This window comes from Homarus americanus, unplaced genomic scaffold (genome assembly GCF_018991925.1).
Source record: "Homarus americanus isolate GMGI-L3 unplaced genomic scaffold, GMGI_Hamer_2.0 scaffold57980, whole genome shotgun sequence".
In the NCBI taxonomy this organism is placed as follows: Eukaryota; Metazoa; Arthropoda; class Malacostraca; order Decapoda; family Nephropidae; genus Homarus; species Homarus americanus.
Window position 1 is genome coordinate 948,325 of NW_024716703.1, and position 27,188 is coordinate 975,512.

At 36.4% G+C, this 27,188-nt stretch overlaps 1 protein-coding gene across 49 annotated transcripts in view; it reads left to right on the plus strand.

The window, feature by feature from the left end:
* LOC121858215 (microtubule-actin cross-linking factor 1-like) overlaps window positions 1-27,188 on the plus strand; it is a 252,430-nt gene that overhangs the window by 210,145 nt on the left and 15,097 nt on the right. For 36 of the 49 annotated variants that reach the window (XM_042354490.1, XM_042354493.1, XM_042354492.1 and 33 more), the window contains 21 exons: window positions 1-104; window positions 250-388; window positions 504-710; window positions 849-1,020; window positions 2,951-3,088; window positions 3,858-9,217; window positions 9,336-9,490; window positions 9,785-9,796; window positions 11,572-13,375; window positions 13,572-13,931; window positions 14,707-14,906; window positions 16,165-16,230; window positions 16,571-16,624; window positions 18,039-18,107; window positions 18,327-18,455; window positions 19,356-19,536; window positions 19,757-19,874; window positions 20,315-20,544; window positions 20,921-21,038; window positions 22,669-22,776; window positions 24,545-24,720. The exon at window positions 1-104 is cut by the window's left edge and continues 61 nt beyond it. In XM_042354490.1, the coding sequence (XP_042210424.1) occupies window positions 1-104; window positions 250-388; window positions 504-710; window positions 849-1,020; window positions 2,951-3,088; window positions 3,858-9,217; window positions 9,336-9,490; window positions 9,785-9,796; window positions 11,572-13,375; window positions 13,572-13,931; window positions 14,707-14,906; window positions 16,165-16,230; window positions 16,571-16,624; window positions 18,039-18,107; window positions 18,327-18,455; window positions 19,356-19,536; window positions 19,757-19,874; window positions 20,315-20,544; window positions 20,921-21,038; window positions 22,669-22,776; window positions 24,545-24,720 (9,900 nt within the window). The remainder of the gene's footprint in view (window positions 105-249; window positions 389-503; window positions 711-848; window positions 1,021-2,950; window positions 3,089-3,857; window positions 9,218-9,335; window positions 9,491-9,784; window positions 9,797-11,571; window positions 13,376-13,571; window positions 13,932-14,706; window positions 14,907-16,164; window positions 16,231-16,570; window positions 16,625-18,038; window positions 18,108-18,326; window positions 18,456-19,355; window positions 19,537-19,756; window positions 19,875-20,314; window positions 20,545-20,920; window positions 21,039-22,668; window positions 22,777-24,544; window positions 24,721-27,188) is intronic. The other 13 variants (XM_042354451.1, XM_042354461.1, XM_042354467.1 and 10 more) reach the window with 13 other exon arrangements.

Here is a 27,188-nt window from a genome sequence, read left to right on the forward strand (position 1 = left end):
CAGCTGGATGCATTCACTGTCTCTGTGGAACATTTTGAGGAATGGTACATCGAAATTGTTGAAATTGTTGAATCTCGGGAGGTCCTGTCTCTGGATGTGGAAAGGTAAACTTTCTTTCTTTCTTTTTTCAATATCTAGAGCAAACCATTACACTGCTGTTTCCACAAACATCAGTTAGACTGCAAGGGTAACATCATATTTACCTGCTCTTTTATGCTACTCTTAAATATACCGTATTATAACTTGCAGCTATGCACGGAAGATTGACGAAATCGCTCGACAGCGTGATTCACGGTCAGATGACTTTGATGGTATGATAAGGACTGGCAGGGAAATGGTGACTAAGAAGGATGTCACAGATACTGCTCCAGTGAAGGACAAGATCAAGGTTAGTTTTACAATATTGATAGTGTGAGTCTTGTGTCAATAATGGAGGTTGCACTTCGTGTGTTTAGCCCCCCCTTTTTTACATTACAAGTTCTAATGGATAACTGCTTCAACAGAACTTGGAGGGTCAGTGGAAGGAACTTAATGATACATTAGATGAAAGAGCACGTAATGGCAAGGAACGTTCAGAACAACTACTGGCATATGAACAGCTTCGTGACCGCTGCACACAGTGGCTTACAACCACAGAAAATACTCTGGATAATGCTCAACCTGTTGGTTTGGACCAAGAAGTTGTCAAGAGGCAGGTTGATGACTTGAAGGTAAGAAATGTTAAAAAAAATTCAAATACTGTACTTTTTTTTTCTCTTCTCTCAAAATTAGTATACCGTACAATATTTTACATTGATGATGAAACCTGAAGAAATTTTTATACCTATGTAAATTTGTGTCACTTGCAGCCACTCCTTAAAGAGTACCGTGAATATGGAACCACATTTGACAAACTGAATGAGCTAGGAAATGCCTATGATGCACTGCTACGTGGAGAAAGGCCAGAAAGTCCATCAAGAAGACGATCGTCTGTGACTCCAGTGAAGCGCCCATCCATCACTTCGCCTCTAAAATCTCCAGGTAAGTTTGGTCTTATTTATTTTTATTTTTTGAATGTTTGAAACCCGTTGAAAATGTTGACTACCTAATGATTTTTCCACTTTGGCAAACCTTCATGCTTCTGCTTTTTCTTTGTCTTGTGTGTTGTTACTGTAATGATGTGTTTGTGTGAAGCAAGAGTGCAGTTGGTTTGTCATTGTTAGTTTAATAATTATGCAACTTGGATTTGGTTTTATTTTGACATTCTCATTTGTAAACTTTAATTCTTATAAAGAAATCGTCATAAGTCTGGTGTTCATGATACAGCAATTCGAAATATTAGTAGGTACAGTATAGTACAATAATTTGACGTGCGCGATGTAGGAGAACGCCAAACAAGAATAAAATACCATATGATGAAGAAAAAGGACAAGTTTTCAAAATAAAGTGAGAAAATTATCAAGCTTAGTCTATCTTTACACGAAAAGGAATAATCTGTATTATCAATACTGTACTCTGATAATTAAAGATCAAGGAAATAAAATGTAAAAAAAAAAATTACTCAGTCTAAGGAAATTAATATGACACTGCAGATTTAGAGAGTTTGCCAGGCATTGCAATAAGTGGTGTGATTAGAATAGTGGATGGAAAGCGTGGTAAAATCATCGCTGTTTTCACGCGTAGTTTCTGGCAGCAGTTGTAACATTAGGTCAATTTGACGGTACTTAACTTTGATAGAAATTAGTCATATAAGTTTATGTTGAGTAAAGATTCATAGAGAGTGATAGAGTAATTTTTATGACTATTTACTGAATGGTCTTCTAGAGATAGGGAATAATTATTACATATATAGGATTATTTTTAGCATTCTTGTAATTTTGAAAAAAAACACAAGTACTGTATATTTTTAAAAGTTTCTGCTGTCTCTTTATGCTTACATTTTTATAATACTTTTCAGTGTCTCTATCACCAAAATTATATTATAATTAAAATAATTTTCTAAAGTTTCAACAAGGTAAACTCTTCTCTCAACGAAGATTTGTGCTGCACGTTGAAAATTTATCATGATGTAGGCTGTACTGATATTTTCCATTCTTGATTTTACCATAGGCTTCTTTGTTATTATCTGATTAAATAAATTTCTGCTTGCTTATTATTTTCTTTCTATATTTTCACATGCATCGAACACTGTTCAACGTTATACACAAGATTCTATGTTTGTGTATGCCCAGTTATATGCATATAGCATTATCCATTCACACACTTCAAGCCACAAATACATGAACACATGGATATACACCCATGCACTATATCATTCCTAAGTCTTTGAAAAATGAACACTGGGGAATGGGATCAGACAGCTTCAGAATTTGCACAATCAATACATACACATTACTGTAATTTGGTATTAGACCTCTAATGTTATGTAGTTACATCACACTGAACAATAATATTGAAAATAAATAGATTAATCTTTCATATATTATTGCTTCAAGCTGCACTTTTCTAGCATCTGATGTAGAATTATGTCCCAGAACCTTTTCATTAAACCTTGCCATCAGTGGTTTCTTTTGAGTACCAGCTGTATTGTCTCAAATGGTCCTGGGTTCACTGGAGTGGATGATTGGGTTCCCTCCACTCTACAATAAAGAAATACACAGTTGTGTATACTTTTCATTGATGGAACAACCCTTCAATGGACTACCATTTTGCCAAAAGGGAAATGTAACCCACCGAATACTAAAAATCAGATTAACAACTATCCAGCTACCCTGCAGCAAAAGAGGCTTATATGGAAAAAAAACAAAACAATGCTGACTATTTGAAGGCATTTTAAGTCATTGATGATAAACTTTCGTTTAACAAGTAACACTGAATTGGTTCTGGGATGACTATAGAGTGCTTTACAATCCTTATGTTTTATTGCTTTGTATGGATGATGCATTTTGTTGGGGTTTGTGTGTGTTTGTAGTGAGGCGAGTGTCACAAGACGCACGCAGTCCCTCACCATCTCACAAGTTGATGGGCTTCAACGGCTCTGGCCCCTTGTCTCCCATCCCGGGCGGTTATGCTAGCAGACGCACGTCACAAGAAGGATTCCACCTTGATGGTTAGTCAGTCATGCCTGTGGTTGTTGCATGAACTTTGCCGGGAAAGGTTCCAAGGTTAATGAGTTATGCATGAAATTTCCAAGAGAAAAGAGGTAAAGGTTAAGCACTATTGCCAAGGAGTTGTTGATGCAAGTGTTTACATACTAGTATACTGTAGTTCTGTACCATCTTCCAATGAAGTTAGTTTCATTAAAAAAATGCATTTTGGCTATTATTTACAATGTTTGCTTGTATTCAATACTGTCACTGTTATGAGAAGTTTATATAAAGTAAAAAAAATATATATATAAATATTGTAAGCAATATGTAAATAGTGTTTGCTATGCTGCATATATTTTGGTGCTTTGGTGGCTTTTAGATTGTGTACCTGTATAAGGGATGTAGTGGCTGAGTGGATACAGTTCTCACCACCTGTCCTAAGGATCCTGGTTCATGCCTGGGTACCAAACTTACAATAGTACAGGTAGTTGGGAAGTGAAGTTGGTCAAATGCAGTGCCAGCCACACTGCCTACTTATGCACCAAAGGTTTAGTTGTCAGCGTGCTGTATCCACACTCCTGTTAATGGTTGGTCATGCCAGTAGTTCCCAATTTCAACATTTGCTAAGATTTTTTCTGAAATTGCAGCTTTGAAAATAAATTGTTTGAGTTGTAATACAATAAAGTTACTGAATAGAGTATGTCAGATGTTAATGTTTAACTATGCACTAGATGATGATGTGGTGCACATTCTAAGGTTGTCTTCTAATCCATTGTTTGTTTCTGACAGATATGAGTCCTATTCAGAAGGAGCTGATGCAGGTTAACAACCGGTATGATATGATTGGAATGAGGCTTAATGATCGCCAGAATGAATTGGATGTCATGAAGGATGAACTTAAGAAGTTGGCCGACAGCATACGCTCTGTCACCTTGGCTCTAGATAAGTCAGAACGCAGCATGCCAAGAGAAGCAGTACCTACCACCAAGGAAGAAGCTGACAAACATAATAGACAGTGTAAGAGTATTTTGGATGATCTACTTGAGAAACAACTTTCTCTTGACTCGCTGAAAAACCAGGTGACTGAGCTAATCAAGAAGCGGCCAACTGCCCCAGGTGCTGACACTTTACAAGATCAAGCAGACATTCTCAATGATCGATATAGGGAACTACAGGGTCGTCTGAAGGATCGCCTCACTTTCCTGGAACATACAAAAGACTTCCTTGATAGTTTTGACTCCCTCAACAACTGGCTTAATTCTAAGGACAGAATGATGAGTGTGCTTGGACCAATAGCCTCTGACCCTCGCATGGTACAGATGCAGGCTCAGCAAGTGCAGGTGTTGAGAGATGAATTCCAAGCACAAGAACCAAAACTGGGCGATCTCAATGATGCCGGAGACAAGATTATCGGTGTATGTGAACCAAATTCAATGGCTGCAAAGAAAATCAATGACAAGTTGGACAGTATCAACAATAAATGGACTGAACTCATTGGCCAACTAGATGCTCGTGATTCTGCCCTTAATGCAGCTTCAGATGCCAGCACAGACTTTTATGATAATTACAACAAATTACATGACACACTTCTCAAGTTGGGTGATGATTTTGATGAAGTTAATGCCAATGGTGCAGATTCAGCTCAACAAATCGAAGCCGTTAATACCTTAGGAAAAGGATTGGAGACGGCACGGGGTTCTTTAATTGATCTGGAAGGCCTTGGGGACCACCTTATATCTATTTTGTCAGATCCATCTTCCAAGAATGACATAAAGTCTAAAATAACTCAACTCAACAAGATGTTTAACAACCTTGAAAAGAAGCTTGGCAATCGCAAATCTGAATTGGAGGCATCACTCAGAGATGAAGAGATGTTTGGCCAGCAATGCCAGGATATTCAAGAATGGTTAGCAGATCAAGTGGCACACTTGAAAGATCAACTATTGGTTTCTGCTGACAGAGACACGTTATCAAACCAAGTGGGTGATTTTGAACCTATTTACAGGGATCTTATGGCCAAGGAACATGAGGTGATCATGATGATTAATAAGGGCAAAGAAATAGTTGCAAAATCATCTCGTAAAGAACTCAATCGCCAGTTATCAGAGACTTTAGATGCTATTAAGAAAGAGTGGGACAATGTACGTAAGACAGCTGTAGATCGCCGCACAAGACTTCAGAAGTGCATGGATACCTGTAACAAGTTCCACAGTTTACAGGACAAGTTCAATCCTTGGTTAGATAAGGCTGAGGAAAAGGCACATAATTTAGAACCTATTGCCTTTACAAAGAAAGCAATTGATAAACAGATTAAGGAAATCCAATCTTTCAAGAATGAAGTGTCACGCCATAGTGGAGAGTTTGAGAATAACAGAACAGGCGGTGAAAAATTTATTTCATGTACAGATACTGATCATGATGGAGTCCATGACGCCCTTGCCTTTATGAAAGAACGCTGGGATCAACTGAATGCAATTGTTTTTGCACGTGCACAAGATTTAGATGATGTTGCTGCCAAGTTGGTAGATTTCAACGACAAAGCCAGAGATCTCGATCATACTCTACAACGCTGTGGTGACAGGTTGGCTTCTCTTGATACCCTTGCTGGAACAGGAAAGGATGCAAAATCTTTGGAGAGAATGAAGGCTTTACTTGAAGAAACAGATGCACTTGGTAAACAAGTAGACCAAGTGAAGAATAAGGGTGAAGATTTGTGTGGTGCAGCTGAAGCCCTTGGGTCTGATGCTAATCACATTCAAGATGAGGTTGAAAGACTTGCTGACCGTTATGGTGATTTGAAAGGCAAGTTGGAGGATCGCTGTCATGATCTGGAAGAGGCTTCCCAGGCAGTTAATCAGTTCGGTACACTTGTTAAAAATATGGGTCAGGAATTGACTGGCTTGGATGACGAGCTTGATCGCATGGGATCTGTTGGACGAGATGTAAAGACTGTCACTGGTCAAATTGATCAGCTCCAGAGTTTCTTGACTAAGGTTGACCATAAGAATGATGAAATTGAGGATGCTAAGGCAGCTTTAGAAGACTTAGTCAGCCAAGGATTCACCAATACCAATAACCGTACTGCTGAAGATCAGATTAAACAGCTTAGACGGCAGCTTAAGAAAATCCAAGACCGTTGCGATGTACGAGGCAAGGACCTAGATACCGTTCTGAAAAAGCTTGAGAATTTCTATGGCAAATACAACTCTGTCATGGATGACATAAATGAAGCAGACAAGGATGGCGAGTCATTCAAACCTGTAGGTGCAGATGTTGACACAATAATCACTCAACAGGAAGAATTCAAACATTTCAAAGGGGATAGGGTTGAGGCCCTTGGGAAGCAAGTAAATGAATGTAACAAACTAGGACAAGGTCTTATTCAGAGTGCTGCTTCTGGAGTCAATACCCAAGCTCTGGAAAATGATATTGATGGAATGAATGAATTATGGAACAAGTTGAAGGAGATGATTGGTGACCGGGAGAAGGCTCTGGACAAGGGCTTAATGCAGTCTGGCAAATTCCAGGATGCTCTAGACAGTATGCTGCAGTGGCTTGGAAACTTTGAGGAAATGATGGAGAACCAAGCATCCATCTCAGGAGAATATTCTGTAGTTAAAGCCCAAGCACAGGAGCAGAAGTTCCTAAGGAAAATGCTCATGGACCGCCAAAATGAAATGCAAGCTCTGCTTTCCATGGGTCGTAATCTGGCAGCTGATCTGGAGCCATCAGAGAAGGCAGCAGTGGAAGGACAGTTGGACGATTTAATAAATCGTTTTGATGATGCCAATGCACGATCACAAGAGCGCATGGAAGCTCTCGAAGAAACACTAAAGGTTGCAAAGGAATTCCAAAATAAACTCAATCCTATTACTGAATGGCTAGACCGTACTGAAAAGAAGTTGAAGGAGATGAGTACCGTACCATCTGATGAGGAAAAAATACAACGACTACTTGATGAGCATGACAACCTTCATGATGAAATTCTTGGACAGAAACCTGCCTTTGATGATCTCACTGATGTTGCCACAGCCCTTATGAGTCTCATTGGTGATGATGAAGCCAATGCTTTGGCAGACAAATTACAAGCAACCACTGATAGATATGGACAGTTAGTAGAAGACTCTGAAGTTCTCGGTCGCCTACTTCAAGAGTCCAAGATTGGTCTACGTCACCTAGTACTTACGTATGAAGATCTGTTGTCCTGGATGGATGAAATGGAGGCTAGACTTTCAAAATACCGCATTTTGTCAGTGTTTGTGGAGAAACTATTAGAACAGATGGATGAATTGACTGATCTTGGAGAGGAGGTAGTTTCTCATGAAAAGCAAGTAGCAGAGGTTATGGATGCTGGTTCCCACCTAATGAAACACATCTCAAGCGATGAAGCTCTTCAACTGAAAGATAAGCTTGATTCCATACACAGGCGTTATAATGATCTTAGTGCCAAAGCTACTGACCTTCACAAAGCTGCTAATGAGGCATTGCCTCTTGTACAACAGTTCCACAGTGCTCATGAGCGCCTTGGATCTTGGATGTTGTCTGTTGAAGGTCAACTCCAGAGCATAGACTCGTCTGGTCAAGGGCCATTGGAGGAAGAAATAGAGAGGTTGGCTCAAGAAATACAGGAAAACCGTCCATTAGTGGAGGCAGTAAATCTGGTTGGGCCACAGCTGTGTCAAATTTCCCCAGGTGAAGGTGCTTCAAATATTGAGACTTTGGTAACAAGAGACAACAGGAGGTTTGAACAAATTTGTGAACAAATCCAAAGAAGAATGGAGAGAATTCACATGTCCAAGCAGAGGTCACAAGAAATCACTCAAGATATTGATGAGCTTTTGGGTTGGTTCCGTGAAGTAGAAGGTCAGATGCGTGAGGCTGAACCACCTAGTGTGGACCCTGAAGAAATTAGAGTTCAATTGAAAGAACATAAGGCACTTAATGATGATGTTGCCAGTCAGAAGGGACGAGTACGAGATGTTTTGTCTAATGCCAAGAAAGTACTGCGTGAATCGCCACATCATGAAGACACAAGTGAGCTTCGAGAAAAGATGGATGATCTTAAGGAAACTATGGAATCGGTTTCCAAATTATCATCAGACAGATTGTCTACATTAGAACAAGCTTTACCTCTGGCTGAACACTTCTTTGAAACCCACCATGAACTTGATGATTGGTTAACAGCAATAGAAAGTGAGGCAATGGTGATGGATACTCCTGCTCTTCGAGCTGATAAAATCATTCACCAGATGGAGAGGAACAAGACCTTCCTGCAATCTATTGGAGACCATAAACCTCTTCTTGACAAACTCAACAAGACAGGTGGTGCTCTTCTGAAACTTGTTAATGATGAAGATGGATCTAAAATCCAAGAGCTTTTGGAGAGTGATAATGAAAGATACAATGCCCTTAAATATGCTCTCCGTGAACGTGGTCAGGCTCTTGAGGATGCTCTGCAAGAAACTAGTCAGTTCTCAGACAAGTTGGATGGTATGCTTTCTTCTCTAGCAGAGACTGCAGACCAGGTGAAGAATGCTGAACCTATCTCAGCCCATCCCGAGAAGATTCATGAACAAGTGCAAGAGAATAATGGTATTATTGATGATCTTGACAGAAAGGAGTCTGCCTTTGTTGCTGTAAAGGCTGCAGCAGAGGAGGTTATTAACAAAGCCTCACGAAATGATCCAGCTGTGAAGGACATAAAGACAAAGTTAGATCGCCTGAACAAGTTGTGGGACATGGTACAAATGGCAACAACACAGCGTGGCCAGTCCCTGGAAGATGCACTTGCTATGGCTGAGAAGTTCTGGGAAGAGCTACAGAATGTCATGACTGCTTTGAAGGATCTTCAGGAAACACTCAAGGCTCAAGAACCTGTAGCAGTTGAGCCTCAGGCCATCAAGCAACAACGTGAAGAACTATCACAAATAAAGAACAAGATAGATCAGACCAAGCCAGAAGTTGAACAAGTTCGTCAGACAGGCCGTGACTTGATGACCCTCTGTGGGGAGGCTGATAAACCAGAAGTCAAAAAGAACATTGAAGATTTGGATTATGCTTGGGACAATGTCACTGCCTTGTATGCCAAACGTGAAGAGAACCTAATTGATGCAATGGAGAAGGCTATGGAATTCCATGACACATTAAGGGTAAGTTTGTTATCTAGTTTGAACCAAAAATAAGTTCATGGTAATACCTGTACTGAAATTGGCAAGATCGCTATTGATTTTATTTATGCATTTTTTAATTACTAAATTAATCCTGCAGAATATGCTGGAGTTCTTGGAGAAGGCAGAAGTTAAGTTCATTGCAATGGGTGCCGTTGCTGGAGACATTGAAGCCATCAAGGGACAGATTACCCAGCTACATAAGTTTAAGGATGAGGTTGATCCCCACATGGTTAAAGTTGAAGCCCTTAACAGGTAATAAAACTTCCTTTTGATATTTCTACTAAATTTGAATATTTTGTGTTTTCATAATATACTGTACATTTTCATAATACTGTACAGTACAGTACAGTACAGTAGAGTCGCATTTTCCAATCTATTGTGCATTAAGCACATCTTAGATTTAAAAAATAAGGACTTAAGAATACAGTAAAAATCTAAATTTATACATAAAGTTGAAAGATATTGTTACATAAATATGAATTCAATATATAGAACTGGCTTTTAAAATGTTTATTTTTTTCACATCCTCTCGTGATATAACACCAGGAGTCTAAGAAGGCAAGTTAGGTTATTTTACTATATCTGTGGCTTCACACATAGCACATCAAGCTTTGTAGACACAGAAATGATTTTCTGAATACTTTTTCTAAAATATGTCTGTGCCAAGTGTTTTGCTCATGCCTGATGATGATGTTGAATGGGTTTACAACACAAAATGAAGTAGATTATGTAGTCTTTAACCCCCTCAGCTCAGCACACTGTTGTGCAGTGAATAATGCATCAGCAGTATAGTTTGACTGTCCGTGCAAATTAATGTGTGTGAAGTTATACAATTTTCTTCCTAAAACTGTAATTGTATGCAGTAACCATTTTTATTCTACATTAAATGCTATTCTTTTCATTTTGATTTTACTGTGATTTATTATGATAAAAAAGAATAATGTAAAGATTTTCAAATGCTTGCTTCTTTAATTACACAATATTTAGTAATCACCAAGATCCTGATAATTCAGTATAGTCATTGTAACCTCTTGGCTTTAGCTTGCGATTGCTAACTTGCCAATAAATATACAGTACAAGCATAGAAAATGGGTGTACTGTATTATGATACGAGTTAATTATCTGTTTAGGTGGGCGAGTGTCGTCAAGGACATAGGTCTCCACATAAATCATGAGAGAAAATGCAGATCACTGAATTCAAGTTAGTTCAAGGACAAGGTTACTGCTGATAGTTCAAAGGTTTAATAAGACAAGAGATGTACTTTATATATTTCATATACAGTAACTGTGTTTTTTGCATTGCCATTTCCACCATTTTGTTTGGAAATGCAAAAATTTAAAGGACTAGACACAAGCAGAGCAGGTACAGTTATTTTGTGGAGAATTTTAATCCGGTTTCATCTTCAGTGACTCTTGGTGATACTGAATATATATTATTGATACACTACTTGTCTCTTACTCTGATAATAAATGTAAAAAGTAAGTTGGGGGGATGAGCTGATGTCATTGGTCAAGTCCACCATATTGTCTGGTAAAGTAGGAGTGGTTGTTTTTATTTGACAGTCCAGACCCACTTTGCTTGGGTAGGTACAGTACTTGTTCAGTCCCCTTGTCTTCCATAGATCTTTCGAACACAGCAGTGCCTTGAGATCCTTTTTGACCGATACAGGAGAATCTGCTGATTGAGTTTAGGGGGTTAAAAAGTTACACACACCCAGATTTGCAGGGATTTTTTCCCCATTAAGATCCTAGTTTTTCTAATTCATAGTTCCTAATAGCAATAAGAAATTACGTGTGGGGAATGATTTTGATAAGAATTACAAATAAGTTTTGTCATGGTTTTGGATAATGTTATAATTTCATTGCAGTCTCATACTTTTTTTTTTAGTTAAATGCATGTTCATTTTTATTTTTTTTAGAAGTGTTACTTGTTGACACAGTTGCTTAATGGCTAGAATATGATGTTGCATGGAGCTTAATAGCTGTGTTCTCTGTAAATGTGTTATGACAAACTGATTTTAAAGACGTTTATTTTTTTATTTAATTTTTTTTGCAGCTTGTATCGCTGACAGAAAAGATAATTTAAAATATTTTAAATGTTACCCACGGTTGAATTAGGCTGATAATAAACTTTTAATAAAAGGTTAGCTGTTATGGTTAGGCATGAAAAATTATTGAAACAAAATGAGTTAATTTGTGCTGTTTTTGGAACTTCATTGAATTGGTGGTAAATATGAAGAGGAATTTTTTTATTTTTTATTTTTTTAAGATGTACAATGTGAACTTGTAGATATACTGTATGTTAAGTTTATATCAAATATTGTAAATTACAGACAAGCTCAGGAGCTGAAGGAACGAACATCACCTGATCAGGCAGCAGCTATAATGGAACCTCTGGGTGAAGTCAACCGACGATGGGATGAGTTGCTGAAGGGTATTGTTCAAAGACAGCGCAGCTTGGAATATGCACTTCTTAAGCTCGGTCAATTCCAGCATGCTCTTAAGGAATTGATGGTCTGGATTGAGCGCACAACAAAGACTGTAGATGACCTAAAGCCAGTGTTTGGTGATCCACAAGTTATTGAGGTAGAGTTAGCAAAGTTGAAGGTCACTATAAATGACATCCAGGCTCACCAGTCTAGTGTTGATACACTTAATGATGCAGGAAGGCAGCTAATTGAGGCTGACAAGGGCTCTGAAGATGCTTCCAATACACACAAGAAATTGACTGAACTAAACATAAAGTGGAGTGAATTACAAGATAAAGCAAATGGCAAACAGAATGACCTAGAAAGTGCTCTGAGAGAAGCTCAGATATTTAGTGCTGAAATTCAGGATCTCTTGCTTTGGCTGGGAGATATTGATGCAGCGTTGTCATCCTCGAAGCCAGTTGGAGGTCTTCCAGAAACTGCAAAGGAACAGCTCCTTAGGTTTATGGAGATTTATGAAGACCTGGAAGAGAACCGTTCTAAGGTAGAAAACACTCTTCAGCAAGGCCAGGAGTACCTTAAACGTTCTCGTGAAGGAGCTGCTACCAATCTCAACCACAGTCTGCGCACCCTAAAGCAGCGCTGGGAAAGTGTCATGAACCGTGCCAACGACAAGAAAATCAAGTTAGAGATTGCTTTGAAAGAGGCCAAAGAATTCCATGATGCCTTGCAAATATTTGTTGACTGGCTTACAGAAGCAGAGAACTTATTAAATGCCCAGCAACCAGTTTCTCGTGTCCTGGATATTATTCTTCAACAGATTGAAGAACATAATAGCTTTAAGAAAGATGTCACTGCACACAGAGAAGTAATGCTTAGTTTAGATAAGAAGGGAACCCATCTCAAGTACTTCAGTCAGAAACAAGATGTCATCCTTATTAAAAATCTCCTTGTATCTGTCCAACACCGCTGGGAGAAAGTTGTATCCAAAGCAGCTGAAAGGACTCGTGCTCTGGATCTAGGATTTAAGGAAGCTAAGGACTTCCATGACAACTGGAATGAATTGGTAACTTGGCTTGATGATGCTGAGAGTACACTTGATGATTTGGCAGCAAATGTTGGAAATGATCCTGAAAAGATCAAAGCCCAGATTGCAAAGCACAAAGAATTCCAAAAAGCTCTTGGGGCCAAGCAACCATCATATGACAGCACTATGAAGCAGGGTCGTGGGCTGCAAAATAAGTCTCCCAAGTCTGATGAAGAGACACTGAAACAGATGATGACTGACCTGAAGAATAAATGGAACAGTGTGTGCCAGAAGAGTGTTGATCGTCAGAGGAAACTGGAAGAAGCACTCCTGTTTACTGGTCAGTTTAAGGATGCTACCCAAGCTCTCTTAGATTGGCTCAAGAAGGTTGAATTAGGCCTTGTAGAAGATGGTCCAGTTCATGGAGATCTTGACACAGTTATGGCACTTGTTGAGCAACATAAGGCCTTCTGTGCAGAATTGAAGAACCGCTCTGTTCAAGTAGAAAGTGTGCGTCGTACAGCAGATGAACTGTTAATTAAGGCTAGTGCAGAAGATGCTGCTACTATTCGCTCACAAATTACCGAACTCGTCAGTTCATGGGAAAAAGTTGAAGTGGCAACAGAAGTTCGTACTAGACGCTTGGAGGAAGCCTTGCAGGCTGCTGAACAGTTACATAAGGTTTGATTGACTTGCAATGTATTAGGTTACAAATATGTAAAATAATTGAAGTTTGTAAAGGAAAATTTCTTGGGAATGCTAACTATGTACTTGGAAATAATTTTTGGGGCTAAGACAATTAAAGAGCCAATATTGTATATCGAGCCCTTGTTATAACCCCTGCATCTCATGAAAGTTTATTTCTCTCCTATTTCAGGTTGTACACATGCTCCTTGATTGGCTGTCTGATGCCGAGATGAAGCTCCGGTATGCTGGACCACTGCCAGGTGGTGAAGAAGAGACAAGACAACAAATTGCAGAGCATGAGGCATTCCTGGCTGAACTGAATCAAAAAGAAAGGGAGAAGGACGATACAATTGCATTGGCCGAAGAAATTCTTGCTAAAGCTCATCCTGATGGTGTTGCAACTATTAAACACTGGATTACAATCATCCAGTCACGGTGGGAGGAAGTTATGGCTTGGGCCAGGCAGAGAGAGACCAGACTAGCAGACCACCTTAGGAGCCTCCGTGACCTTGCTGGACTACTTGATGAACTCATGCGCTGGCTTGTTCAGGTCAGATAAAAAGAACTTAGAATTATTATTGTCGTATTTTGATATTGATATGTTATTGCAGAGTAATTCACAATGGTAAAGTTATGAGGACTTAATTTGAAGGGTATTAATTTTTCTCACCTTATGACATATACTTTTATCTGTTGTTTGAGTACAGTGAGTTCTGCTATAACGCGTGTTTTGATAACGCGAATTTGCTCTAACGCGATTTATGAATTCGGAACAATATTTGTATAACGCGAACGCTTGTTTGCTATAACGCGATTTTTGCTTACTATTTCTCCAATTTTGTGGTATTAACTGTGAATATGGTAAAGAAGAATATCTCCAAAAAGCGTTCTGATGATAGAATTCCCGGTGATTATCGTAAAAGAAAGGATATAACACTTGAAGAGAAGCTCAATGTTATCAACCTCAAAATCACCCTTCTCCCCCATCAAGTTACATTCATATTTTTTCAAGGTAAAGTGTTAAATTTACTGTATGATTTCATTATTAGATATGAATGTAACATTTATTTAGACTGTGCTATCCTTTGTGTTAGGCTAACTACTAAATTTTTTCGATTTCGAGCAATCTGCACCTAACCCTATTTTCTCCATAAGCCCTGTTATTTCTATTACGCGATTTTCTATAACACGATATTTTACAAGAACACAATTATCGCGTTATAGCAGAACTACCTGTACTAGTAGTTGTAATTAAAAATTTTTCATTCAATTCCATGCTTCATAACTGTTATTTTCTACAATGTCTTTTATATATATGTATTTAGGCTGAGAACAACTTGACAGTCTTGGAAGCTGAGCCTCTACCTGATGACATCCCAGCCATTGAGGGTCTCATCACTGACCACAAAGAATTTATGGATGAGATGCAGAAGAAAGAACCTGATGTTCTCAGTATTTGCAAGCCAACCAAACCTCGACCTTCACTTTCACAACAAGGCAAAAAGCGCTCAAGAGCATCTATTGGGTGAGTTGTTAAACATTAATCAAATATTTAGTTTTTGTAAGCATAACACATAGCAACTAGTTCCTTTATTTTGTGTTGTGTAAGGGAATATTATTTAGTTGCAGAAGCTTCTAGGTGCTAACAGTAGTTAGCATCCTCTTGCTTTGTCTGTGGGTGAAAGAATAATTTTTGTTTTTTTCACATACTATACAAGGTTTGCTTAAGCATGTAAACAATGGCCTACTCTTTAAGTTTAATATATTTTATAGAATATTTTGTGGAATTCCTCATCATAGTGCATCAAGCAGTGATAGTTTTTTTCATTTTTTTTACATCGGTGGGCTTTATATTTAGAAGTTTTTAGTTTTATTTCTTCCTAGTGAACTTTCTTATGAATATGTTTATACGTGCATGGATATGTTTTTGGAATACACATCTGTAATACTCTTGTGGCTCTAAGTATTGATATAAACTGTTTAAGTTTTGAGCATTTCACCATAACTTTTGATGCTTCAGAAAAGAAATGATTACAGTAATAATCATTTATGCTTGAATAGAAAGATTGGTGTTTTGGGATGGACTGCTGCTTATGTCTAGTAGTTAGGTTGTATGAGGTGACTGTGACTGGCATAAATTACATGGAAATATTTTGCTCTCGTTGTGGAGCAAGTGCACACATGACTGAACATGTTACTTCATATCAATTAAATGAATAACAGTGACTGAGTGTCTGAGTTACTCTTGATTCTATATTCCCTGTGTCTGAGAAAGAGGGCTTGCTAGATTAAAAATGAATAAAAGTTATATCACAAAACTTACAGAGAGAGATTGACTATTGTCAGAAGAACAGTAGTCCTACAGTCCTATGAAAATATCATTATATTGACACTTAATACTCCTGTACTGTTTGTCTGTCTCATCTACTTGTATTTTTTGAACTGTAGTTTATTCTTCAGGAAGGATTACCTTCATTTCTTTACTTTTGTGTTAATTCGTGTAAACTGTAAATAATTGTCTTCTAAAGTATTCAAAGTAGGAAGTATATTGTGTTGTTAGTGGGGTTTTGTTGGTTGCATGTGGAGTGGTGCCAAGATGTAGTGGGGAAGTGATGTCTTTCAATACTTAGAAGTCACTTGTGTATTCAGTGAAATATTTTCCAAAATGCACCTGAGCATCAGTCTCACACTCAGTTTTCTTGTTTGTGTAGCACTGAGCACTTAGGTTCTTTCATTGTTGCTTTTGTTGCACAGTGCATGTGTTCACAATAACTGTATTACAGTCGTGAGAGTGTGAGCCCAGGAAGAGAATCTTCGCCTGAGTATGATTACCCATCACGGCGTTCCAGGTGAGACTTAGAATTTAGGGTCGCAGTACGATTTGTCCTTCTCTGGTGATAATTGTACTGAAGATTTTTTCTCTTTCCCTTCCGTAGACAATGAAACTGATTTGATTATAGATTGGTACTAATTGTATGAAGAATCACTATTGAAGGACAAACTGTTTCTTATGTACTGCATTCGAAAAGGTGTTTCATCCTTATTTTTGTACAGTAGATTAAGGATTTTGTATTGGTTGACTGTGGTGTATATTTAATTTGACTTGCTTGATGCTTTTATTGAAATTATATAGTGTTGTGCATGAGGTATGATAATTAATAGTGGTGTGTTTTCTCCCTCTTTTTGTAGTCGTATCAGCCCAGATCGAGAATCCTCCCCAGGACCTAAATCTCGAAAGTCCAGGTAAAGAAGAGAATCCTATCTACCTTCTTGCTTTTTTTAATTTGGATTGGATTCTACTAACTATCATAATACAGTACAGTATTCTGAAAACTAAGCTAAACAAGACTAACCTATTGGTACACATTTATTGCAGACTCTGTTCTTGGAAACTTATCAACGCTTTTAGTTTTATCAGTGCAGTAACGTAGTACTGTATATTATTTCCAGACATTTTGTAAACAAATATGTATAAAGTTGCAGAGTGAACCCCAAAGTTGCAGATTGAAGATATAAAATGAGCTTCACATGTGTGTTCTTGAACTGAACTGATAATGGAAACAAAATTTATCTATGTACTGTATATAAATTTGTACTTATTGAATATTTTAATGTTTAAAATAAGTATTTATAAAAAATCAAAAGTACCTGTAGAACACTATAGATGTGTTGTGAACATATATTAATAAGTTTGGAGCTTAATGTTATTAGTGGACAAGTTGAGGCATATGGCAGGAAACGGTAATATTCACAAATATTTTTGCGAGTCCAAATTTTAACTACCTTGGTACTTTGCGATGTAGAGTTTTGAATAGGAACTGCTTGTACTGCTCTCGGTTACGCAGTTCTATCTAGAATTTTAGATCCTGTAACAATGGCCTATGACACTACATGTACATTCATTTGCAATTGCCACCCTCCTGTATTACTTTTCAAAAGTAGGGTCTTTACAGCATAGTCTTAGGTAGCTGGTTTGATATAATTAAAAATTAAGCCGTATCACATGATTACTCTACTGCAACGTGGCATCTTGATACAGTAATTAGGAGAGTATTATCCTCAAAATTGGTATGAAATGAGTCGGAAGAGAGTAGAACAAGGTTTATAATAAAATGCATTGTGATGAATTGAAACTTGTGTTGCAGGAGTCTGAACCGTATTATCTCAGAAAAGTAAAACTGATGCAGGGGGAACTAGTAGGTATATCAGAAAAAAATTAATAAAACAAGGAACGAAATGATCTCTCATATCAAAACTATAACGTACTACTGTATCGAACAACTCGTGCCAAAATGTAGTTTCTAAAGTCTTTATTGTAGCAGATAATTCAGTGATTTTACATATGCAGATGGTGTCAGTGCAACTTTATATGATATATTTCAGTTTCTTATTTTCATAGTCGTCCCTTCCTGGATAATGAAATTGTTTTATTATTTAGAAATCCTCTTGTTGGAAGATTCAAGTCAAACAGTACAACAAAATGATCACTTAACCTTATTGAAATACAGTAATAACTATTAATATGATAACTGTTGGCATGTATGTCAGACTTTTTTATTATTGCATGAAGCAGAGAATAAAGATTTAGGTATAACTAATTAATAGGTTATTATGTATTACCGTATAGAGATTGAATGTGATAATTTGCTTTCTTTAGCCGTTCATCACCGGCACGTGAGATCACCCCCACTCGGGAATATCCTCGACCGTGGATGTATGGAGCAAGGTACACATACCCACCAAGATGAAACTTGTATATGTCATGATGTTTATATTAATGCATTTATATGTTGTATACATGTGTGACATTTACACACACGTTTTGCTGTAAACAGTATCCATGAGGACAGATTGACTTAGTTTCACCTCAAAACATTATTCTTTTGTTATACTATTCTTGTCAAACAACTTGGGTAAAACTATAAATACAAAACATTACCATTAGAACTACACCACCACGAGAGTCCTCACCCGGAGCCGATCGTGAAAGAGACTGGCCTCTCACGCACTTGCGCTTTGCCACATCCACACCAACGCCTTCTGCTGCTGCTACAGCAGGCGGGAGGAAGAGCAGGTTAGCAGCGACAAGACAGCTGCCAAACCTTTATATATTTCCTTATGTTAACAAATGCTATACCACTGGCTAATGTATGAAGCTAATCATCTCACCCCTGTACTAAGCAACTTTTCATTATACTTTACAAATCTACCAGCTGCATAATCCAAGTTGTAGTGTTAGACTTCATGCAGTACCTCACATTCACAACATAGTGTCAGAAGATGCCAACTAACAGCCTTGACTGATCTGTTTTCCATTTTATTCCTACTTTATTCTGAGTATGCCATACTTCTATCTATAATTGCTTTTTCAGGCTTAATTGTTAGTAAATTGTTTAGTATGGCGTTAGTAAGTAATTCACCGTAGATGCCATAGGCTTTCTTTTAGTTCAATTAAGTGTAGAAAAGATTCGATGGCAGTTTTTATAGAGTATTTATTATCTTTGTTGTTTCTTAATGGAGGAATGGTATCCTTTAATAGCAACTATAATTAATCTCACTGTACAAAACCTTCTTGGAGCTTCCAAAAGACCTCAAGTATTACTGCACTGTAAATATGTGCAATATACTATTATTCTCACTTAATACTCATTTTCCCTTTCAGCTCTTTGCCAGCCTGGCGTTTTCTGACTAACCGGCAGCCTCTTTTTATTTTATATTTGTTATTGGTTATATATGATAGGAGGAATGATTTTATTGCAATATGCAGCATTCTTCATGCCTCTGCTGCCTGTGGAAAATGGCATGAGCAGACTTAAGTTTAAAAATGTATATATATTTATATGATTTTTGGTGATGTCTGTAACATTTATTGCCTAAGTTTGTCTAGCATGGAGGCATTTATTGCTTTTGTCCAGAACCAAGGGTTTGTGATAAATGTATTTGATTTATTAAAAACATTTTCTTTAACCAACAGCAAAGCTAGTGTACGAGAGGAACCCCAGATCAAGAATCCTCAAGCTCGTGCATTATGGGAAAAGTGGCAACATGTTGGTTTCATGGCATGGGAACGTATGAGGCGTCTTCATGACAAGCTCAGTTACCTTCATGAACTTGAGAAGCTCAAGAACTTCTCCTGGGAAGAATGGAGAAAGAGGGTATGAGACTGTCAACTTTTAGTTGTCAGTAAAATTGTGTAGTGATTGTCTTCATTGTAGCTTTGCAAGACAATATTGTATTATAAAATCTAATTTTTCTGCTATTAAGCACAACTTCTTTGAATTTTCCAACTTAGATTTGGTATATTGAAAGACATAATTTGATTTCACATGTAAACACTAAAGTAACAAACTATTCTCTTCTTTTTTTTTCATGAAGTTTATGAAGTTCATGAATCACAAGAAGTCTCGAGTGACTGACCTATTCCGTAAGATGGACTCCGACAATGATGGAGCTGTTCCTCGTGAGGACTTCATTGATGGCATCTTAAAGACAAGTAAGTGTTTTGTAAAGTCATTGATAGCCTTTGTATAAAATACATGGATAAACATTGCATATAATCGCAGATGCATAATCTGAGAGGATTGGCAAAGTCAGCCTGAAAACATTTAAAGTAGAAGACCATGGTCGTCAACCCCCAGTAGACTACAGTAGCTATTAAACCTTTAACCTTAAATTTGGAAAACAAAGCATTACATTACTAAATAGACCTGCATTGTTGTCTAAGGCATATATGATGCTGTACTTTTTTTATTTTCTATTATTTTTCATTTCATTTTTACAAAATACTGCATTGGGTCACACCAGTGTACAGTATTGAGATTTCTGGCTTACGGAGGAAGAAATATAATTTTTAAATGGATGAAATATTCGATGCATTCCATGATACCACCTGTTATGTATACTGTACATTTTCATGTGTAATTTTATTTACAGAGTTCCCAACAAGCCGCCTAGAAATGGGTACCGTGGCCGACATATTTGATCGTAACCAAGACGGGTATATTGACTACCAAGAATTCATCGCCGCACTTCGACCCGACTGGGAACGCAAGGGACCTCTGACTGACGCAGAAAGAATTGATGATGAAGTTCAGAAACAAGTTGCCAAATGTACTTGTCGACAAAAGTTCAGAGTTCACCAAGTGGGCGAGGGCAAATACAGGGTATGTAGTATTTGTTTCTGTAAATCAAGATGACTTTATGGCCAGATTTAGGAGTTTTTTGATATACCCTTTCACTTGAATTATGATTTATACACTGAACAGTACACTAATAGTACTTATATATCTTTCAAAACACAAGTAGAAGTGCATTTGTATAGTGATTAGGTACTGTACTCGTGTATCCACAAATGAAAGCTGACTCATGAATAACATTTAGATAAGTCAGGATTTTTTATTGAGAAAAAAAAAGTCTCAGGCATATTAAAAAATTTCTTTTTACAAAACAGGGTGTCCAGTTCCCTATAATTTTTCAGTAATTTGATAGACAGTGAAGCTTACCCTATATAAAGCTGCCTTTATATCTTACTTGCAACAGTTCGGAGACAGTCAGAAACTTCGATTGGTCCGTATCTTGCGATCTACTGTTATGGTTCGAGTGGGAGGTGGATGGGTAGCTTTAGATGAATTCCTCGTCAAAAACGACCCATGCAGAGGTAAGTTATCTTTTGTTATCAATTATATATTAGTATTCACCTTGCAAACTTTACATGCTACTCTGCTGTCCTGTAGAATATTCAGTAAATTACCTGCACCATTGAAGATTTAGATAACATTGACATCCGGAGATAGTTTTGAAAGTTACATAGAGAATAGTGGATGGTTCAGAATGTAGGGACTATAAGAACATTTTAAACTATCAATTTTATAGTTATGGTAGGAAACATGAACTAATATTGAATTTTAACTATTGTTCACAATTCAAATTTATATCCCATATATAGGAACTAAAATACAAATGGATTTAGAGCATTTAATAATTTTTCGGTCCATAAGATGTTTTGTTCTTTTTTACCTCATTACATGCACGTCCATTGGTCTGTTTCTACAGGAAGAGTAAAAGTTTCCTTCTTTGATAATGTCCATTGAACTTTCTTTGTCTATCTCTCTGATACATAGATAATCTTCAAAGAAAACTTTGTGGCTAGTATTGATTATAACAATCTGAATTGATTGTTGTTATGTTGATTACAAGTTTATTAATAGACTGATTATGGTCCTTATGTAGAGCATTTATATACATTGTATTTTCTTGTGATGTTGTGGTCCACGTAAAGATGATTTAAAGTAATTACATTATAAGCTGTGATGGCTAACAGGTGATGGGATATATACAGTAATACGGAAGCGATCATAGACAAAGGGTAATCCTCAAACGAAGGACATTCTGTAAAATATATACAGTACACATCTATAGTTTGTACTTGAAAAATAGTCACTCACATGATCGGTATGAGTGTGTATAGAAAATACATACATTGACCATGGACTGCATTCACTCTGGATTTGCCCTTTAATTTACTGAAGAAGACTTGCAAGTGAAGTGTATCCATAACCCAAGCCAGCAATTCACAAAATCTGCCTGTAGCCTCAGCCAAGCTTGTGTGTAGCCTATTATGCTCAAGCCTTTTTTTAGAATTAGGTGTCAATAAGAAATAGATAGCTAACACAAAAGTGTTGGTACATATTTGCTTGTTAGAAGAAAGCATTGTTAATTCTTTCACAAATAGGTAAACACTTAACAAGTCCTATATGTGAATTGGAATATAGATCATCTTCTGACAAGCAGCATTAGCATGTGTTGATATGGTGCTGACGTAATATAAAATAACTTAGCTAAGTCCATGTTTGCTGCTGTTACATTGAATAACCGAATGTTAATAATTTTAACCGGATGTGCAAGTTCCATAGTTTACCCAAAAATTTGACAAGTAATTGCAACATTGTGCATCAAAGCCATTAACCAATTAACTTTTGTTTCTCTCTTTCTCTTTCTCTCCTCTTTCTCTGTTTTCCCAACTCCTTCAAACCCTGTAACCAAAATAACCTAACCCCAACCTTACAACCCAACCCCATTGTGCATGCTTTTTGCTGGGTAATTCTTATCGGTGGTCCTTAACTCTGCCTGCACGACCGATATTCACTGTTCTCTGGTAACATCTGGGTGATAATGGTATCATCAAATATTGAAAAACACATTGGTGTTCTGTGGTGCAACATCCTGCTTCTCCCAAACTTTTCCCCACTTGCTCTTTCTGTGCTTGCCAAAATTTCCATGGACTGCAGTATGTCCATCCATACCTGAATTAGAGCAGGTTGGAGATTTGGAACTTCATGAGCATGGGTGTCCCTTAAGAGGGAAGACGTCACCAGCCGGGTCCTGCCGTAGCTCCTGTAAGATTTTCGTATACAAAGTTTTACACACTTTTGATCAGTAAGAATTAGAATATTCCCATTGGCTCTTGATAGTCATCATGATTAGTGTGGGACAAATTGACCGGGATCTTTTGTTCATTTTGTAGTGAATGTTATTAGAATTAAGATGGAGCACCATTTTTCATTACTTATTATGGGAATTCACATAGTGTCTGTAATGGAAGAAAGATCTGTATGATCTGGAACAGCCAATCGGTCTTTTATTCTTTTTATTTGATATTTTTTTCAGGCCATAATTTGTTATCCAGGGAATGTTAAAATTAATCAGTTGAAGGAATTAATTTTTAGCCTCTGCTGTACAGTTAGCCAAACATTCTAGGTTATGGCCACCCAGAAAATTTGGATTAGTGCTTCTTCCATGGTTTAAGGGCTTTTAAGTAATTAGTGTGTTAATAGGTACAGTACAGTACAGTGTATATTTTTAAAATGTTTGTATTAAGTTGATTACCATGAACCTGGTTCTTGCTATAACCATTGAAAACCGCTTAATTAGAAAGGAAAATAATCATATGCTCATATATTTTAAATACTTTTTGTTAGTAGTCAAGCTGAATGGTGCTCCACTACAGTATTATTTTTTGTTGCTTCTCTGTGTCATAAACTTAATGGAATGACTTGATTAAATTAAATATTAGGGCCATTAAGGGCTGATTTTGTTTTAGTAGTTCCAATTCTGGGTGAAGTACAGTACTATAAACTTCTATTATTTTTGTCAAAGCTGCTTCCTGTGCATTCTAGTGTGTGGGGTACTTAAGGATTCTTTGTCTCGGGGCTTTTTATTGATGGTACTGTAATTGTTTGAAAATAACGTATAACTTTATTTTGCATGTTCCCTCAATAATTTGGAAAGCTTCCTACATATTTTGCACTTGTTATTGTCAGCACTATTTGTGGAGTCTGCTTTATTTCTTAAGTTTTTATTCTTAAGTGTATAACCAGAGTGTTTGTAATGAACATTGTTAGGTTTATTGGGGAGTTACTGTATACAATACATGTACTGTGATAGGCTGAAGGATAGTATATTTTTCTGCCAACACCTGACTTGAAACATAATTATTTAATCCCAGATAACAGTTTACTTTTATACTTTTTTAGCCCCAGATAACAGTTAACTTTTATACTTTTTTAGCCCATTACAAAAAGGAAATGTAATGCAAATAAGTTGTTCTAAATTCATTGCCCAATCAATTTAGCATGACTGGAAGTGTTTATGTATCCTGTTGTTTTGTGGCAAGTTCCCAGTGTACATGACACCATTGTTTTTTCAACCTGCAGGAAGTTTTGTTAGCACTCTCATGTTGTAATCCCTTCAGTTTCTAAAGCATGCTTGGGTCTCATTTTTTCAGGCATGTAATTTTTCCTTTGCAGTACTGTAATATAGCTTTCATTTAAAGTTTTCAGTTATCAGTGTAGTTGAATGCTAGTAGCATTTTAGTTTATTTGTTAATGGAGTGTCATTAGCTAACATGTTTGCCTTGTTTCTTTTCTCCGGTTTACCCTGCCCATCCCCTAATTCCCTTCCCATCCTGTGCCCCACTTCCTAACCAATGTTTTTCTGCAACCCAAATTTTACCTTCCTCCCCTCCCATCCCATTTACCACCAACCACCCTACCTTACCTATGCCGCGCCACTCTGCGTTCTGCGTCGACCCAATCTTGGCTGTATCACCATGACCTTATCTTGGGTCATTCCTTACTTGGGCTTTGAAACTAAACCCATAAATAGCCAAGGGTCGTACCAATGTGGAGTTACGTGAGCAGTTCATCCTAGCGGAGGGCGTATCTCAGAGCATGACACCATTCAAGTCCAAGCCTAGCCCCAACAGTTCAGTGTCAAGCCAGTCTGGCACTCCTGCCCAGCAGCGATCCCAGTCCCTGCCCAACTCTGGGCCCATTATGAAGGTCTGTTTTGTTTACAGCCTTTCCAGCAAGTGCCCACACTTCACTTCATTATGATAATACAGTAACTTAATTAATTTTATATGACTGGTCAAGAAAAAATACAGCTAATTATTATGAAAGTTAAGTTTGGTGCACTGAAGTATTAGTCTGGGAGTGGATGAATTTATCCTCACACTCCCACTTATCATTCAGATTACTTACTGCCTAACAATCTTTAAAAAAGGTGGTTGGATTGGCAGTTTCATTTAATAAATTATTAAGCTGGAACAAATATTAGTTTTCCAAGAAAATTTCAAATTTTTATATAAACAAACCTTTTGCAATATCCTTGGGATATTGTTGTATATACAGTATATTTATTTTTAAGAGGAAAATATTTTTGCAAAAAAATTTCTTGGAACACTGAAAACTTCTTGGACAGATAATGAATGAATCTCCATCGGGGCTGGCTGCAAAGCTTCTTATTATATTTTTACATTTTTGCATGCCCATAGCATGGTTTAGTTGTAAAATAAGAAGCTTTCTGGATGCCCTGCTTCTTACTACAGGTATGTAAACTTTGCTAGTGTAGTTAGTGAAAAAGACAAACCACAGTGATTTTTTATTTATTTATTTGCTGCTTTTTATGTTTTGTTTTAGTTAATATCATGAGTTTTTGCCAAATTATAGTTTTTTCCAGGTACCAATATATTTTACAAATTTAAACAAGATTGGTAACAACATAGAAGAGGATGTGGTCTCTTAATTTTATTTTTTTAATTGACATGTCAAGAAGTATCAGAAAGCTGCAATGGGGAAGTGCTAATAACTCAATCTGGTGTTGATATCAATGGCTTTGCATGTGAAACCTTTTTGTCATGACATGATTTTTAAGTTTGAAATATCACATACAGTACTTTAATCTAAAACCAATATTGATAACTTAACAATTTATTTTATAACACTGAACTGATCATTATTTTGTAGTCTTTCTTGGGATAGGCTACTGAGGGTCACCAAATAAGATATTTACTTATTTTCAATGTGGATATAACCAGTTTTTAAGTTTGTGAGTAGTAGCTGGATCAAAAGGTTGATGGGTGTGAGGGATAATGCAGATATGTTCCATTTATAAATGTTTGAATGACTACCAAATCAAGACTTCCTTCTGTACATAGATAAAGAAAGTATCATGATGGGGGAAAGGATACCACAAGGAAAACTTGTTTAAAACTTCATGCTTGTTACCTCAATAGAAATACCTGTACAGTAGTTCTAGTCTAGTTTTTTTTTTAATCACAATTATTTAAAAAAAATTTTTTTTCCAACTGTCTGGGTGTAGCCTAGATATTTTTTTAAAAATCCCATTGAAAGAGAAGAGTGGATGATTATGAATACTGTAAATTAAAGAATGACTTGTAACGGTGGCAGTAGAGCTTTGAAAGACCGGGAAGTCACAGACGATTGAGAACTTGAGAGAAAAATTAAATTTCAAAGTACTGGTCGTTAGATATTACGACCAAACATCTAGACTCAAATATATATATATATATATATATATATATATATATATATATATATATATATATATATATATATATATATATATATATATATATATATATATATATAATATATATATATATATATATATATATATATATATATATATATATATATATATATATATATATATATATATAATATATATATATATATATATATATATATATATATATATATAATATATATATATATAATATATATATATATAATATATATATATATAAATATATATATATAAATATATATATATATATATATATATATATATATATATATATATATATATATATATATATATATATATATATATATATATATATATATATATATATATATATATATATATATATATATATATATATATATATATATATATATATATATAATTTTTTTTTGGGGGGGGGGATTCTCGAAGTGAGGATGAGCCTATAAAATGTTATTAAAAACAGTACAGTATGGGGAGTTACATTTACTTTCTTCAGTTATTTATTTATGTAAATATTCAAATGAGGTGAATTGTATTGGAAAAATAATTAGTATTAGTTTTTGTTGTACTGTATTGTATTCAACTGCTTCAGTCTGAATTATTGGGTAAAACCATTCCGCATCCTAATGGAGCACCTTTTACATATTATATTATACTGTACTGTACATATAAGGAAATGTCTCTTATAATATTTTTTGTATTGTTTAACAGTATGGGAAAATTATGTCTTGCAAGTATTTTAGCAAAAGTGCAAAAATATTAATTGGGTCTTCATTGACACATTTCTAAATGCAGTTTCACTTACTGTCTCAAAATGGTTATTTGATCAAACACACCAAAACACACGTATGATGAACAGAAAAGCACAAACTGGTATAAGTTAACCTTTTAGTCGAGCAGAGGGAGCTGGGAATATTTTTTCAGTTGACAAAATAAT